Source organism: Vulpes lagopus, chromosome 21 (assembly GCF_018345385.1).
Source record: "Vulpes lagopus strain Blue_001 chromosome 21, ASM1834538v1, whole genome shotgun sequence".
Classification (NCBI taxonomy): Eukaryota; Metazoa; Chordata; class Mammalia; order Carnivora; family Canidae; genus Vulpes; species Vulpes lagopus.
In genome coordinates this window covers 8,089,949-8,106,721 of record NC_054844.1, presented here as the reverse complement: position 1 = coordinate 8,106,721, position 16,773 = coordinate 8,089,949, and the positions used below count along the sequence as shown (strand labels likewise).

Sequence of the window (16,773 nt, the reverse complement as noted above, 5' to 3'; positions counted from 1 at the left end):
TTAAAGAGAGAGGAGAGAGAGAGAGAGAGAGAGAGAGAGAGAATGTGCAAAAGTAGGGGGAGGGGCAAAGGGAGAAGGAGTAAAAGAATCCTAAGCAGGATCCATGCCCTGTTCAGAGTCAGAGGCAGGCCTCAATCTCATGACCCTAAGATCATGACCTGAGCTGAAACCAAGAGTCAGACACTTCACTGACTGAGCCATCCAGGCACCCCTGAAAACAATTATTTAAATTAACTTCCTCAATTTCAAAAAGGCATAAAGATTTATGAAATTGTTGTTTGTTTGTTACAACAGAAGAATACCTTTGGGACTATCTTGTCCTTTCAAGCATAAAGGTAAAATCTCATGACTCCATTTGTCTTTTTCAAAGAGTTTAAGAGTCTATGATAATTTCAAATGACAGGAGGAATCCTCGCCCTGTGATCTACCAGGAAAGCTATGAATTAGCCTTGTGGGAAGAGGCAGAAAGAGAAAAGGGAAGTAGCACAACCCTGGGTTTGATTAACTTGAGGGGATTTGGAATGTGTGGCCCATAACAGCCCTACCCTAGGGGTAACTGAAGGAAGACAAATGCCCTGACCATGATATTTGGAGTCACCATCTCCACTGCATCCCTATCACTTGAGAGATAATAATAATAAAAAAAAGTCTCAGGTTCAGGGGGAAGCTGCCTTCTCAAGCTAGAGACTCTGCAGGAAGACAGGGTGACATGAGGCTTAGAGGAGAGGAAGCTGTTGGAGCTCAAGTCTGGACCAGGGAGGAGGATGCAAGCAAGTGCACAAGGACCTGAAGAAGGGGGAGGGAGTAGCAATAAGGGAAGAAGTAATGAGGAAGAGAACGTATGACCAGAACCTGAGCAGTGTGCATGGGCCCAGAATAGAGATTACTTCTGGAACGGGGGTGAGAGGGAGTGCCTAGTGAGCTCTCCCTTGGACTAAGGATGGGGGAAGGATTCTCTAGGACAGTGTAGAACCCAGAGGTCTGCCTCTTGAGGAGGAACCTGGTCATTTGGGATGACCCACAGAGAGCCTGGAAGGAGCTGCTTATTGCCATTACAGGATTACACAATATTACAGAAGTAAACTGGTTTCAGTATGTTTTGTACCTTTAGATTTTTCTCACTCTTGTTATTAGATAGCTGTGTGACAACCCTGTGTGTGTTGCCACCTGTGTGGGGTAGGGGAGGTATCCTGCAGAAGAAGGGAAAGCGGGAAAGGTCAGGTCCCAAAAAGCAGTAGCAGAAAAGTACTCAGTATCACTGAGCATAGTGATAGTGGGGCTGGAAGGAGGGGGATTCAAGGATTAGTATGGGAGGGACAGAGAGGAAGCCAACTAAGAGATTTTCTACCCATATAGTCAAGATTCAACCCCATGTGTTTCGTGGTTATGTACATATGCTAGGCACCATGTTAGCCATCAGTGATGGTGAGCCAAGTTAGCCACATGCCTTGATGGAGCGTGCTAGCTGGCCTAGAGCACTGTTTGGGAGCACCCCAAAGAGCTTCTTGAAAGAAGAGAGGACCAAGAGCAGTGGAGTAAGGAGCCATTCTCAGCATATGGCAGCCTCTGTGTTTAGCAGAATGGGGAGAGAAAGGGTAAGTAGAACCGTTCAACAAAGCCATCACATGTTAGAACTCTGAGCCCCAGAGATGTGCAAAACTTCTAGAAGGAGCTGGAGTCCACAACAGGATGTGACCTTGCACTAATCAATGCTGCATATTCACCCCACATCTACCAGCTTCCCCTCATCCCCTCCCCTCTCAGATCACAGCCATCAGAGACTGCTCTGAGTCTTCTATGGGCCACAGGGCTCCCCGCTGGGCAGCCCTCCCTGGTCAGGGGGAATTTGTGTCCTCAGGGTGCTGACTTTCCACATACCTACCTCCCTTGAGGACAGCACCACTGGCCTCCAGAAGGGCTTCTGGCCCTTTACCAAGCCGTGGTCAAGTTTCTCTCTTGGGGGTGCAGGGAGGGCAGCCTCTGCCCCCTGCTATGGTCTCTGGTATCTAAGTCAAGAAGTTTGAGTCTGGGCCTGCCCCCACCCCTGCCCCAGCCTGACCCTGCCAGACAAGCAGCTTCCAGGGGCTATAGGCAGGATTCAGGGAACTACCCAAGGGCCCCACCCACGTTTGATGAGAGAGGAGCAAGGAGCAGCTCAGGTTTGTGAGTCACAAACTTCAATTTCTACAAGGACAGTCTAATAACATGAGTGAGTAGAAAGGTCAGGGAGGGAGAGGTATGGCCCATTAAAGATGACGGCCTTGGGATGCCTGGGTGGCTCAGGTCGTGATCTGGGGTCCTGGGATCAAGTCTCGCAGCAGGCTCCCTGCAGGGAGCCTGCTTCGCCCTCTACCTGTGTCTCTGCCTCTCTCTGTGTCTCTCATGAATGAATAAATAAGTAAATCTTTAAAAAAATAAAATAAAATAAGGGACACCTGGATGGCTCAGCGGTTAAGCTCCGCTTTCGGCTCAGGGCGTGATCCTGGAGTTCAGGAATCGAGTCCCAAGTACATCAGGCTCCCTGATGGGAGCCTGCTTCTCCCTCTGCCTATGTCTCTGCCTCTCTCTCTGTGTCTCTCATGAATAAATAAATAAAATCTTTAAAAAATAAAAAAATACAAATAAATAAAAATGACATCCTTAACACAAAAAAGCCACCCTACCGTGTGATATGTGTACAAGGTAAAAATTAGTTTTAAACAGTATAAAAGAGTTAAGAGTCGGTGCCTTCCTGGCCCCCTGCTATCTTTTGAGGGCAATGTGGCTTGGGCGGGTGTTTTTCCTCTACATCGTGGTGGGTGAACTATGCCTGAATCAGACAGCAGATGGCACTCGACCCAGAGAATTAGAAAAAAAGGAACTGGAGAATTACTTAACTCATTTCCAGTAACTTCTCCCTCCTCCCACACAGGGCCTTCCCCAGCCCCACCTCCTGTTCCCTTGCGTCCTGGTCCCAGATGTCCAGTTCCAGATGCCTGGTTTCACAGCTGGGAAATGACCTCTGGAGAAGCCCCCAGTCCACAGGCTGCCCGGGCAAGATGTGAGTGCGCCCACAGAAAGGCCTGGAGGAGAGGCTGGCGGGGAGAGGGGAAGGGGGGGCCCAGGGACGTGCGTGTGCACACACACACACACACACACACACAGCCAGTTACTGCCCCAGGAACTGGAGAGTTGCCTGTAGCCTCCAGAAGCCTTCCCTGGAGTTGGTCAGGCTCCATGACCTGCGTGTCAGGAAGTATTCAAATGTCCCCCTCCTACCACCTTTGCTCCCCCAGGTCCCAGGGTGGGATTGGGACTTGCCTAAGCAGAAAGCAGCCCGCTACTTTGATTGAGACTGTCCAAGGACGAGAGCAGAGGTGGAAAACTCGCAGTCGGAGCTCACGCTGGCTAGAAGGCTGAAGGAATCGGGGTGAGGAGGGGCACCGCAGGAGGAGCCAGCAGGTGCCCAGGCCTCCGGGGCTCATGCCACAGCTGCCAATGCCTTTGCTGGCCCTCTCAATCTCTTAGTTTCACCTGCCCCTGCTCTTCATATTTCCACAGGCCTCAGGCCATAGCTGTGTGGCCACATCTTGCTCTCACCCACTCACAGGTGGTGGCTACTCCTCTGGGGAGTCTTCCAGGCTTGCCCCACGCAGGGCTCTGTGCTCTTGGCCCAGCAGCTGCCCCAGCAGCTGACGTCCCCCGGGTATCCAGAGCCATATCGCAAAGGCCAAGAGAGCTCCACTGACATCGAGGCTCCGGACGGCTTTGCTGTGAGGCTTGTCTTCCAGGACTTCGACCTGGAGCCATCCCAAGACTGTGAGCAGGACTCAGTCACAGTGAGCTGCGGTGGGGGTCCTGAAGGGAACTCTGGGGAGGAAGCCTCTGGCCCGGAGCCCAGAGGCAGGGGGACATGGCTGTGCCTTGAATGGCAAAGGATGAATGAAGAGCCCGAGTCAGACCCAGGGAGGCCAAGGTCTGCCCAAGGGCACATCCTTCCACCAGAGGCCCTGCCCCTGCTTACCATCTGGGCCCCACAAAGCAAGAGAGGGCGGCGGGGCAGGCCCTGCCTTTGGAAGTCATACAGAGGAACACACACAAATACTGCAAAACCCTGGAGTCAAAGAGCAGGGACTCAAACTTCAGTCAGTAAAGATCCACCAACTATTTGTGGAGTACAGGCTCTATCAGATCAGGAAGCTGGTTCTAAATAATAACGAAAGATGAGGTGACTGACTGTTCAAGTGGCCGGATAAGAACACTTTAGTTTATTTTTTAAAAGAATTTTATTTATTTATTCATGAGAGACAAGGGAGAGAGGCAGAGACACAGGCAGAGGGAGAAGCAGGCTCCCCGTGGGGAGCCCCATGTGGGACTAGATCCCAGGACCTCAGGATCATGACCTGAGCCAAAGGATGCTCAACCACGCCACCCAGGCGTCCCAGAATATGGACACTTTAAAAACATCACTTTACATTATCTTTCGGGTTAAATTTCATTTGTATCGAAATCATTCCTGCACAAAGTTCTCGTAAAAAATGAGGATACAGGCTTATAATGCAAACAGCAGTCTCCAGCCTTCTTCCCAGAAGCCCGTCTCCCAGGGGCAGTGCTTATAGTTCACGTAGCTGCTCCATCTGGCATTGACTTTCACAGGCATAAAGAGCACGCTTATTATGTTATTGTTTTTTCATATGATCACTTAATTTCCAACTATAGAAGAGGACTCGCTTTACCTCTCCTAGACCTGCAACACATTTCCCCATCCCATCTTCCCAATCTACCATTATTAGCATTTCTAGTTATTGACATTATCGTGACTTTAAAATATTCCCTCTGAGCACATGGTGTACAGTAATTATATGTCCTTGCCTCTCTGGCTTTCTCCCAGGAGTCAGTAATCACATGGAGTTTTTTTGGGCTTTCTGTTTTTGTTTTGATTTGTAGTTTGCTTAGTTCTATCAGTTATCTAAGCTCCCCCAAACTCTTAGCCTCTGGACATAATCAACTTCATATCTCAATCTCTTCATCTTCTGCATTGGTGGCATCCCACCTGGAGATCCCTTGATGCTTTATGTCCTCCATCTGCGTTCCTTGCTCTCTAGAGCCTTGAGTGTTCTGGGAGTCCCTTCTCTCTCTCTGGGCATTTCCTTTACCTAACCTGTGCTGGAACTGAACCCCATATCATTTTCTTTTCTTGTTTAGTCCCTCATTTTGGAGGCGCACATTCTCCTTCAGAAAAGGTATGAGAGAATAAATGACAAAGATCTTACATATCCACAAATATCTTAGTTCTACTCTCACTTGATGAATAGTTGATCTGGGTTACAAACAATTTCTCTCAGAATTTTGATGATATGGGATCCCTGGGTGGCGCAGCGGTTTGGCGCCTGCCTTTGGCCCAGGGCGCGATCCTGGAGACCCGGGATCGAATCCCACGTCGGGCTACCGGTGCATGGAGCCTGCTTCTCCCTCTGCCTGTGTCTCTGCCTCTCTCTCTCTCTCTCTCTCTCTCTCTCTCTGTGACTATCATAAATAAATAAAAATTTTTAAAAAAATTTAGAAAATAAAAGAATTTTGATGATACAGTCTGCATGCTCTAATGTTAAGTCTGATACAAGTATGATTTCCCAACCTTAGTTTTTTCTCTCTAGAACTTTTGGAACATTTTCCATCTTTACTGGCAGTATTCTAAATTTTCATTCTGATGTGCCTTGATGCAAGTCTTTCTGTATCCATTGAACAGGGGTTTTTTAATCTAAAGACTCTTTAGGGATCCCTGGGTGGTCGCAGGGTTTTGGCGCTGCATTTTGGCCCGGGGCGCGATCTGGAGACCCAGGATCGAATCCCAGTCGGGCTCGCTGAGCTGCTTCTTCTGCTTTTCTCTCTCTCTCACTGTGTCTACAAAAATAATAATAAAAATAAAATAAAAAAAAAAAAAAAATAAGATCTTTAATTTTTAATTTAAAGTTTATTTTTTTAAGAGAAAGAGAGAGCAGAGAATAGCAGGGATAAGCAGGCTCTCTGCAGGGAACCCCATGTGGGACTCGATCCCAGGACCCCAGGATCACGACCTGAGCTGAAGGCAGACGCTCAACCACCGAGCTACCCAGGTGCCCCGAGACTTTTTTTTTAAAGATTTTATTAATTTACTAGAGAGAGAGAGGGAGTGAGAGGGAGAGAGAATCTGAAGCAGACTCCACACTGACACAGAGCCTGATGTGGGGCTTGATCTCACAACGACAGGACCATGACCTGAGGCGAGACCAAGAGTAGGATGCTTAACCTACTGAGCCACCCAGGCACCCCAACCAAGAGTTTTAAATCTAGTCCTTCAATTCCAGGAAAGCTCTTGTATTTTTTTTTTTTTTTTAGCCTTCTGGGACTATGTTTATTTTTATTTTTACTTTTATTTTACTGATGTGTAGTTGACAATGTTATCTTAGTTTCAATTGTGCAACATTGAAAATATAGTTCTATACATTGCTCAGCGCTTACTCTGATGAGTGTAGTCACCATCTGTCAGCATATAATGTTATTATATTACTGATTATTTTCCTTACGTTGTACTTTTCTTCTCATTTTTTTAAGTTTTTATTTAAATTTCAGTTAGCTAACATACAGTGTAATATTAGTTTCAGGTGTAGGATACAGTGATTCAACACTTCCACACATCATCCGGGGCTTATCATGACAAGTTCATGCCTTAATCCCCATCACCTATTTCACTCATTTTCCCACACGCCGCTCTTGTATTATTTTTTAAATAAGTTCCAGATGTCTGCTTTCTTTATTTTCTCTTTCTGGATCTCCTACAATTTAGATGTTGTAAATTCTGGACTGATTCTCCAGTTTTGTTAATCCATTCTGTTCTGTTTTCCATCTTTTTGTTCCACCTTCTGAGAGATTTCCTCATTTTAAATACCAACTTTTAAAAAAGATTTTATCTATTTATTTGAGAGAGAGAGGGTGAGCACAAGCAGAAGGAGCAGCAAAGGGAGAGGGAAAACCAGACACCTTGCTGAGCAGGGAGCCTGATGTGGGCCTCCATCCCAGAACCCTGGGATAATGACCTGAGCCAAAGGCAGACACTTAACTGACTGAGCCACCCAGGTGCCCCTTAAATATTACTTTTTTGTTAATTTTTTTCTGCTAACATTTTTTCATGTCTAAAAGCTCGATTTTATCTTCTAAACGTATCTTTTTATAGAAGATTGTTCTTGTTTCATAGAGGCAATATCTACTCCTTTCCCTCTACATGGATTGTTTTTAAATGTTTCCTTCTGTTCCTTGTATTATCTCTACCCAATTATTGTTCATTTCTTTTGATCTCTGCTTATCATATTAGAAACTTTCCTACAATGTCTGAGAATATTTGGTAGATCATTCACATTTAAGAGTGAAATATTTAAATGGCACTGGATGCTCCATGTGGATAGCTAAAATCTGTGAAGTGACGGGTTTGAAAATAGAATTGTCAACAAGGTGACCTATTTGTGCTGTTGGGGACCTCCCAAATATTAGCTTGTGGAAGTATTTTCTTTAGGGACAGCCAATCTCAGATCAGAATCCTCTGGTTTTTGGAATCCCTGGATGGTTCAGCGGTTTAGCACCTGCCTTCAGCCCAGGGCCTGATCCTGGAGACTGGGGATCGAGTCCCACATCAGGCTCCCTGCATGGAACCTGCTTCTCCCTCTGCCTGTGTCTCTGCCTCTCTCTCTCTCTCTTTCTCTCTCTCTCTCTCATGAATAAATAAATAAAATCTTTAAAAATTTATTTTTAGAAAAGAATCCTCTGGTTTCCTGCTCAGGGTTGCCAACATTCTGGTAAACAAGCAGAGGAGGGAATCTCACTGTTTGATATGTAGACTTTCACCTAATCCCTCTGTTTTTGGTACTGGTCTTCATCTCCTCTGTTGAGTGTGCAGGGGCAGGAGGGGCCCCTAGCCCAGGGTGTCTGGCTAATGCTCAGATCTTCTGCCAGGGTGAGCCAGAGGGAATTGTCTGAATGCACAGGGTGGGCAAAGGGACCTAGATTTCTGAGGTCTCCCCAAGTAGGTCAGCCCTTCCTTCATCCTCATCCTTGGGGGTTCCTGGTTACTCCAATTTCTGAAACTTGTCTGGGTCCTGTTGGGAGAACCTGCTTGTTTTATTTGGCTCCCACCTTTGCAGACTCATTTCCATTTGTCCATCTCCATCCCATCTTCCAAAACGTTGATATCCCTCATCTGCTGTCACATCCTCTCACTTTCTTGCCCTTGATCATGTACACCATTTTATCGCTTTGCTGTCATGTTGGTGGGATTTAAGGTGGGAAAAGAGATAAATGCATGTGTTTACTGCTTCAGATTTTACTGGAAATTGTGACTGTCCTTTATTTAATTAGCCCATGTCTCTTGAGCACCTACCATGAGCTCTGCTATTGTCAGTCGTGGGCAATTTCAATCTTGGCCTGACTTCCCTATCATTGAGGGAGTTCAAGCTCAGGAAGAGGATTCTTCCCTCCTCTCTGCTTCCAGACCAAATCACACAGACACTGCAAGTGCAGAATTTAATGCCCTGTAGTCTAGGTCAGTTTTTAATTTGTAAGGTATGCTCAGCCAGCCCATGGGCTCCTGAGTAGCAGAACTGTGTGTCCTTCCTCTCTGTATGCCCAGCACCTAGCCCAGTGTCTCACACACCACACACAGCACATAATCAATAACTGTTGAAGGAACAAATGAAAGAATGAATGAAATCCAAGCTTCTGTAGAACACCCAACTGAGTGAATTTGGGATGAGTGGGTGTTTACTGTCATCCTCACCACCGCTCTTCATGCAGACACGAGAGTGTCATAGGGCATGATGTTGTCCTGGCTAGAAGACGCCTCACAGACTATTTTATAGGAGGAAACCAAGAGTTAGGATGGTTAAGAAAGCTCCCATGTCATACAGGGAGGTCAGGTAAAGTTGGGAATTTAGCACAGGTCTGAAGACTCCCAGTCGGGTGTTCATTCTACTTTGCTAGTTAGACTCCTAAGTCATTTTAGCTGGCCAACAACCCATGAGGAAAGGCAAAAAGAAAACTGGATCATTTAACAACCAAGTATATTAATAAAGGACAGTCTCCTAGGGTCCCCAAGAGGCAGGTCTGTTAAATAAGGACATTAAAGTGTTGACACCCTGAGGAAGGAAAAGTACTGGGACATGCCCAAGCAAGACATTTCAGGTGATTGAAAACTTTTCTTTGTGTCAACTTTCATTCAGTTACTGTGATCATGGAGAGATGGGCTGGAGGGAGCCCTAAAGGAATTTGGGATTTGGGGAGAATGAGAGAACAAAGTGCTAGCAAGAACCCAACGTATCTGGGTCAATATGAAGGTCAGAAATCCAATGAGCTGACCAATGAACTGTGTGCCCAGAACAGAGATTAGGCATGAAGCAGGCCATGGGAACTCCTTCCAAGGTGCCCTTCCTTGGGTTGGGGAATGCACAGGAAGGGATTTGAGAGGGGTGAGGCAGTCAGAAGGAACAGAAGCAGAGACAACCTGCTTAAAGAACATACTAAAGCAACAATAGCTGGAGTGCACACTCTTTGTACCTTTTGTGTCTGTAGATTTCACACCTTGGGAGGGGGGGTTCATTTATAGTTTATGGGGTAAGGGGAGGAACATTCCGAAAGAAGGAGAGCAGGAAAGATTAGGAACCTGGGGGGCTCAGTCTTTGCAGAGAGTCTTATTGCTTCACAGATATTGGCCACAGGAATTTATTCGGACAAGAGGAAGGTGATGGCGGTGGAGGAGGCAGGGTGGGAAGGACTTACATCCACCTATTTGTTGATTTAAGCCTGTGGTGCTATATGTACCATTTGGAGCATCAGGAAGTCAATGGTGAGCAAAGTAGATGTGGTTCCTGCCTTCTTAGAATTTATAATACAGTGGACACTGGAGGAACCCTGGGATTCCCAAGGAGCTTCCTGGGAACTACAGTGGGCTTTAGAGATAATTATGGTAGGCTAAAGAAATATTTTAGGTATCTGGTCATGGATGAAAGAAAGCTGGCGGTCAGTCATGGAACAAGAAGCTACTTGAAAGCTCCCCAAGGGACAGCTGCTGAGCCCCAGAGGTGTGCAGGCCTTCTACAGTCCACACACCCAGGATGTGACCCTGTGATGTAGATTCACCTCACATCTGCCTGCCCACCTCCCCTTTCAGATCACAGCCAGTGGGATGGATCCAAGTCGGTTCTGTGGGCAACAGGGCTCCTCGCTGGGCAGCCCCCCTGGTCAGAGGGAGTTTGTTTCCCCGGGAAACCGATTGCGGCTGACTTTCCGGGCCCCCGCCTCCTCTCAGGACAGAACCACTGGCCTCCACAAGGGCTTCCTGGCCCTCTACCAAGCTGTGGGTGAGTGTCCATCCTGGGGGTTCAGCCTGTGCCCATGGCCATGGCCCCTAATCTCCTAAAGTGACAAGTGGAAGCTTGAGTGACCCAGCTGTGCCCCTGCTGGTGAGCAGCCCAATTAAAAGGACTGCCACCTCACAGTTCCAGCAGGTGTTTCCATGCAGATTTATAGGCCGAATGCTTGCAGATCATTTCCTCTTTCCAGAGAAGCCAAAAGTCCAGATTTTTTAGTGAAATGCTAGATTTTCAAGTGGTAACTCAGATTTTTGAGAGATATGTATGCACATGATAATTTAAAAAAAAAACATGGTACATAAAAATAATATAAAATGGTAATTGTGTTTAAGAAGTAAGTCCTCCTCTGACTCTGGCCCCTAGTCCCTGGTTACCCTGTTCAGAAACGACTCTGTTGTCCACTTCTTGGTATCCTTCCAAAGACATTCTATGTCATTCAAATATACATTTTGTTGCAGACGTGGGGGGTGCATAATATAATATCTTAAATTTAGCATTTCTCTCAATAATATGTCTTAAGGATCAACCCATATATATGTAATTAGCATTGCCTAATTCTTTTTAATAAGCATATAGTATTCCTTTGAGTGATGCACATAATGCACTTAACCAGTCCCCCGCTGATATGTTGCTGCCACAAGCAGTACTGCTGTGCCTATATATCTTTAGTATAAGGGTAAATTCTTAAAAATGAAATGTTGGGTGAAAAAGCATTTGCAATTTAAATTTTGACATTGCTAAACTTTCCTCCAAAGAGGTTTTGCTAATACATACTGACTAGCCATGTATGAAAATGCCTTTTTCCTCATACCCAATTTATCACAGTTATTTTCAATTTTTTAAATCATTTTTTATTGTTGACAACCTGATCAGTGAAAAAAGTTCAAATGTTCTAAATAAAAGACTGTGCAAGTGAAACTAAACATGGCCATGGACCAGAATCAGCCCCTAGATTGCCTGTTCTAGGTCCTCCTGACCACTGGTTTCCTACAGATGTGAACCATAGTCGTCGGCCCATCAGCCAGGCCAGTGGGGCCTCTAAGGCCATTAGCACACGTGGAAATCCAGACCCCCTCAAGATCCAGAACCACTGCTGCCGGGAGCCCTATTATCAGGCAGTGCCAGCAGGTGAGTCCCCACCTGCTGGGTTCTCCTCACTCCCACCAAGAGCCCTGAGGTGCTCTGGACACCCCACCATGCCCACATCCCAATTCTGAATCTGTTTTTCTCTCTCCTCTCGTTTCATTCCTCAGGGACACTCACCTGCACACGCCAGAATCCCTGGAAGGAGATGCAGGATAGGAAGGAGCTTCCTCACTGTGTCCCTGGTGAGTAGTGATCTCCCAGGGCCAACCCTGTGGCCACTTACCAAAGAAAACTCAGCTGTGCATGGGGCGCATGGGAGCAGGACACAGGGAGGTAAAGGAAAGCCTTAGAGTAGAAAGGGAGAGAGAAAGGCAGAAGGTGCAGAAGAGGGGAACCAAGGAGGCCCAGAAAAGGGGAGGCAAGAATCATGTTCCTTATTCAGGATCAAAAGATTAGCTGAGAAAGTAAATGCATAGAGGAAGTCCATCAGAGGAGACCGTAAGGGAGAAGAGGGTCAGAAGAGTGGAAATAAGAAAAATCCCTCTCTTGGGATGGTCCACTTTAAGGATATACAGACAGGCTCTCTATCCCCAAAATATCTCCCTACCTCCATGCCACAGTGCCAGAAAGTCCACCATGTTTTTAAGACTTATTAAGATAAAACTTATGTAACATAAAGTCCATCATCTTAACAATTTTAACATGTACCATACAGTAATTTTTAGTACATTCACAATGTTGTGCCACCATTACCACTAATTCCAGAACATTCCCATCACCCCAAAAAGAAACCCAGTACCTCCTCCGACTCTCCCCTCCCCCACCCATGGCAACCATAAGTCTATTCTCTGTCTCTATGATTTGCCCGTTCTTAACATTTTCTATAAAGGGAATGACACAGTGTGCATTCGGCCTTTTGTGTCTGGCTTCTTTCATTTTTTCAAGGTTCATCCATGCTGTAGCAAGTGTCAGGATTCCATTCCTTTCCATGGATATCCCACCTTTTGTTCATCCATTCATCAGTTAAGGGACATGTGGGTTGTTTCCACTTTTTGCCTTCTGCATACTGCCACTATGAGCATTCATGTACGAGTGTCTGTGTGAACATTTTCTATTCTCTTGGGCATACCCCTAGGAGGGGAATTGTTAGGTCACTTCACACCTGTGTGTTTAACTTTTTGAGGACTTGCCAGGCTATTTTCCAATGGGGCTGCATCCTTTTACATTCCCACCAGCAGTATACAGGGTTGAAGTTCACTGTTTCTGAAATCCTTTTGTATTTTTTTTTTGAGTCAAAGCATTGCCCTTCTAACCCAATCTGAATAAACCTCAGATCCTGCTCCTGACCCTCAGAAAGCTGTCAGGCCAGGCTGGTGCAGTGTTTTGGGAGTGGGTTGGAGGGCAGGTGATGGTGGAAGATGTCAACCATGAAGGAAGGACACAAAAAACAGAGGCAGCAGGCACTAAGGACAAACTGCTTGCTGCATAATTTTGCTCAGGATGGCCCTGCCTACAGTCTAAAGAACTGGCTTTCAAATGTCTGAGGGGCGGGGGAAATAGGTGAAGGGGATCAAGGGTACACTTACCGCGATGGGCACGGAGTAATGTGTCGGATCACTATATTGCACACCTGAAACTAATATAAGAACGCTGTGTATTAATGACACTGGAATTAAATTTTTTCTAAATCCCAGTGTTAAGGTCAAATAAATAAGAGTGATTCTTTTTGAAAAAGAAAATGTTTGAGGAGGCGGGAGAGGGAGCACTTCACAGAGGCAGGTCTTTAACCAATGCGTCTTGCGGCAGCTGCTATCGTCACCTGTACCTCTCTCCTCTCTCCCAGTCTGTGGCCGGCCCGTGGCCCCCATCACCCAGAGCCAGGAGGCCGTCGGTTCCTCCAGAGCCAAGTTGGGGAACTTCCCCTGGCAAGCCTTCACCAGCATCTACGGCCGAGGGGGCGGGGCCCTGCTGGGAGACAGGTGGATCCTCACTGCGGCCCACACCATCCATCCCAAGGACGGCGTCCCCCTCGGGAAGAACCGCAGCGTGCATGTGTTCCTGGGCCACACGAGCATCGATGAGATGCTGCGGCTGGGGAGCCACCCGGTGCGCCGAGTGGTGGTGCACCCGGACTACCGCCAGCACGAGTCCCGCAACTTCGACGGGGACCTCGCGCTCCTGGAGCTCCAGCGCCGCGTGCCGCTCGGGCCCAGCCTGCTCCCCGTCTGCCTGCCCGAGCGCGAGGCCCTGTACCGCAGCGGCGTGTGGGGCTACGTCAGCGGCTTCGGCGTGGACCTGGGCTGGTTAACCACTGAGCTGAAGTACTCGAGGCTGCCCGTCGCCCCGCGAGCGGCCTGCCAGGCCTGGCTCCAAGACAAGCAGAGATCCGAGGTGTTTTCTGCCAACATGTTCTGCGCTGGGGATAAGATGAGGCAGCAGAGCGTCTGCCAGGGGGACAGTGGCGGCGTCTATGTGGTGTGGGATGAGCGTGCCCATCACTGGGTGGCCACGGGCATCGTCTCCTGGGGCATCGGGTGTGGCAAGGGCTATGGCTTCTACACCAAAGTGCTCAACTACCTGGACTGGATCAAGGGAGTGATGGATGGGAAGGACTGACCCTGGGGACCCTTGAGCGGTGACACTCAGCTGTGGAGGTCCCGCAAGAGAGGGTTAGGAGCAGGACTGGGCTCAGGGTTGGGGATGGGGGCAGGGAATCCCTATTCAAGTGACTGCTGCCCTGTCCCCTGTGCAAGAGAAGTCCTCCTCCTTCCTAATGCCCCTTCCTCCTCCTCCTCCTCCTCCTCCTCCTCCTCCTCCTCCTCCTCCTCCTCTTCCTCCTCTACCTTTCTGCTAGTTTGTGCTCTGCCCAGGGAAGCCTTGGACATCTCAGCCAGTTTCGCTTTAAATTTCATGTCCTGCTGACACTGCTTCTTCTGTACTCTCATGGGAGACAGTCACCTTCATGTCCCCCTGTTCAAGTGGAGTATGGGGGATGTGGTCTTAATTGCTTTTCTTTCTGAAACGTTCCAAAGCCCCTTTAGTTGGCCTTCACACATTCAAACTATTGGCTTCACCACCCACCATATCTCCTAGCTGCAATTATAGTAAGTGGCCCATTTTGGCTTAGCTGTTCTGCATAATAGGTGCTCCACGGGTTATTTCGTTGACTCCTCAAACCAAGTTTGCGATGGAGTGTTATTGGCCACATTTCACAAACAGGGAAACTGAAGCCCAGGGGGATGACGTGACTTGCCCCAAACCCGCAGCCAGCAGAGGACTGCAAAGGCCATATGCCTTCCAGTACACCAGGATACCTCCTGATTGTCCTCAACACCTACTCTGCTTCCCCATCCCAATCCCCACATCCTTACAGGTTCCCCTGGGAATTCCTGCTTCAGTGAAGATGACAACACCAGGATCACACTTTCCTGTTGGCCCCATCTCCTGCAGACACCAAGATGAGCCCAGCACTGGGCTGGATGCTTGGGCAGACACCCCCCCAGTGCTGCTGGACACCTGGTGTGGGCGCCCCCTGAGAAGACCAACTCTTTCACTTTTAGTAAGGACTTGAGATGATTTACAGTGAAAGATACAAGTAGAATATGATTGTTCAATGGAAATAGAAAATTAATACCACAAAATAGAAGATAGCAAATTTGCTAGCATTGAAGGTCAAGTTAGCTATATGGCTAAAGGTTAAATTGATCTTTGGGGTGCCTAGGTGGTACAGTTGGTTAAGTGCCCAACTCTTGGCTTCAGCTCAGGTAGTGATCTCAGAGTTATGAGCTGGAGCCCTACCTGGGGCTCAGCAAGGAATCTGCTTGAGATTCTCTCTCTTCCTCCGCCCCTCCCACTCATGTACAGACTCTCTAAATCTGAAATAAATAAGTCTTAAATAAATAATAAAGGTTAAATTGGTCTTTGAAAAACAGCAGGATTCAAAATTGTTCATACATATGGTTACTTCGATTTTTAAAACCATTTTTAGGGACACCTGGGTGGCTCAGTGGTTGAGCGTCTGCCTTTGGCTCAGGACATGATCTCAGGGTCCAGGGTGGAGCCCCACATGGGGCTTCCCGCGGGGAGCCTGCTTCTCCCTCTGCCTGTGTCTCTGCCTCTCTCTGTGTCTCTCATGAATAAATAAATAAAATCTCTAAAAATAAACCATTTTAAACTTATAGTATAAAAGGCTATTAAAAACTCTAGGGGGGCAGCCTGGGTGGCTCAGCGGTTTAGCCCAGCGGATCAGCCCAGGGCATGATCCTAAAGACCCGGGATCGAGTCCCACGTGGGGCTCCCTGCATGGAGCCTGCTTCTCCCTCTGCCTGTGTGTGTGTGTGTGTGTGTGTGTGTGTCTGTCTGTCTGTCTGTCTCTCTCTCTCTTTCTCTGTTTCTAATGAATAAATAAAATCTTAAAAAGAAAAAAAAAAAAAAAACACCTCTAAGGATGCCTAGGTGGCTCAGCAGTTAAGTGTCTGCCTTGGGCCCAGGGCGTGATCCTGGAATCCCAGGATCAAGTCTCACATTGGGCTCCGTGCATGAATCCTGCTTCTCTCTCTCCCTCTCTCTGTGTGTCTCTCATGAATAAGTAAATAAAATCTCTAAAAATAATAAAAAATTAAAAATAAAAACACTCTAAAATATTAATCAGAAGTTGTTTTAGGTGGTATAATTTTGGCCGTTTGTTTTCCCCTACTCTTCTGCATTTGCTAAATTTAATTTAATGAGCATGTATTTTTTACTGATTTTTATTATTGAAAACATGATGTTTCTGGGCCCCTGGCGGCTCAGTCAGTTAAGCATCTGCCTTTGGCGCAGGTCATGATCTCAGGGTCCTGACACAGAACCCGGCATCAAGCTCCCTGCTAGGCAAGGATTCTGCTTCTTCTATTTTCTCTCCCCCTCCGCCTACTCATGCTCTCTCCTCTTCTCTCAAGCTGTCCCTCTCTCTCAAACAAATAAATAAAATCTTTTAAAAATAAAAGAAAAAAATTTTTTTTCTTTCTAGGTATATATCTAGGCATATATATTTAGGTATATACCTGTAGATTTATATAGAGCTAGATATCTAAATATAGATATAGCCACAATAGGAAACCTACCACTACTTTAAGAGAGAAACTTTCTTCCTCCAGAATCCAAACCTAAGAGGAAGGAAGAATAAAATAGACACTGTCTTCAATACTGGTTTTTAAACCAATGCAGACTGGGTGTTATGCTATATGTTGGCAAATTGAACTCCAATTTTTAAAAAACTAAAAAAAAAGAAATTTGAATTGCTTTTTCTGGTAATTTTGAGGCATTTACAATGTTT

The 16,773-nt window shown here is 46.9% G+C and overlaps 1 protein-coding gene across 3 annotated transcripts; it reads left to right on the top strand.

Annotated features, from left to right (window-relative positions):
* Positions 1-2,913: 2,913 nt before the first annotated feature.
* On the top strand, positions 2,914-15,576 carry C1RL (complement C1r subcomponent like). 3 transcript variants are annotated; one of them, XM_041736833.1, is made up of 6 exons: positions 2,914-3,040; positions 3,590-3,818; positions 10,172-10,361; positions 11,367-11,501; positions 11,627-11,701; positions 13,303-15,576. In XM_041736833.1, exons 1-6 carry the CDS (start codon positions 2,958-2,960, stop codon positions 14,073-14,075), a joined length of 1,485 nt encoding a protein of 494 aa, XP_041592767.1. In that variant the 5' UTR covers positions 2,914-2,957; the 3' UTR covers positions 14,076-15,576. The 3 variants fall into 3 exon arrangements, with proteins under 3 accessions (XP_041592767.1, XP_041592766.1, XP_041592768.1); XM_041736832.1 differs by having other exon boundaries at positions 11,340-11,501; XM_041736834.1 differs by having other exon boundaries at positions 11,367-11,514; positions 11,593-11,701; positions 13,303-13,903.
* Positions 15,577-16,773: the final 1,197 nt, after the last annotated feature.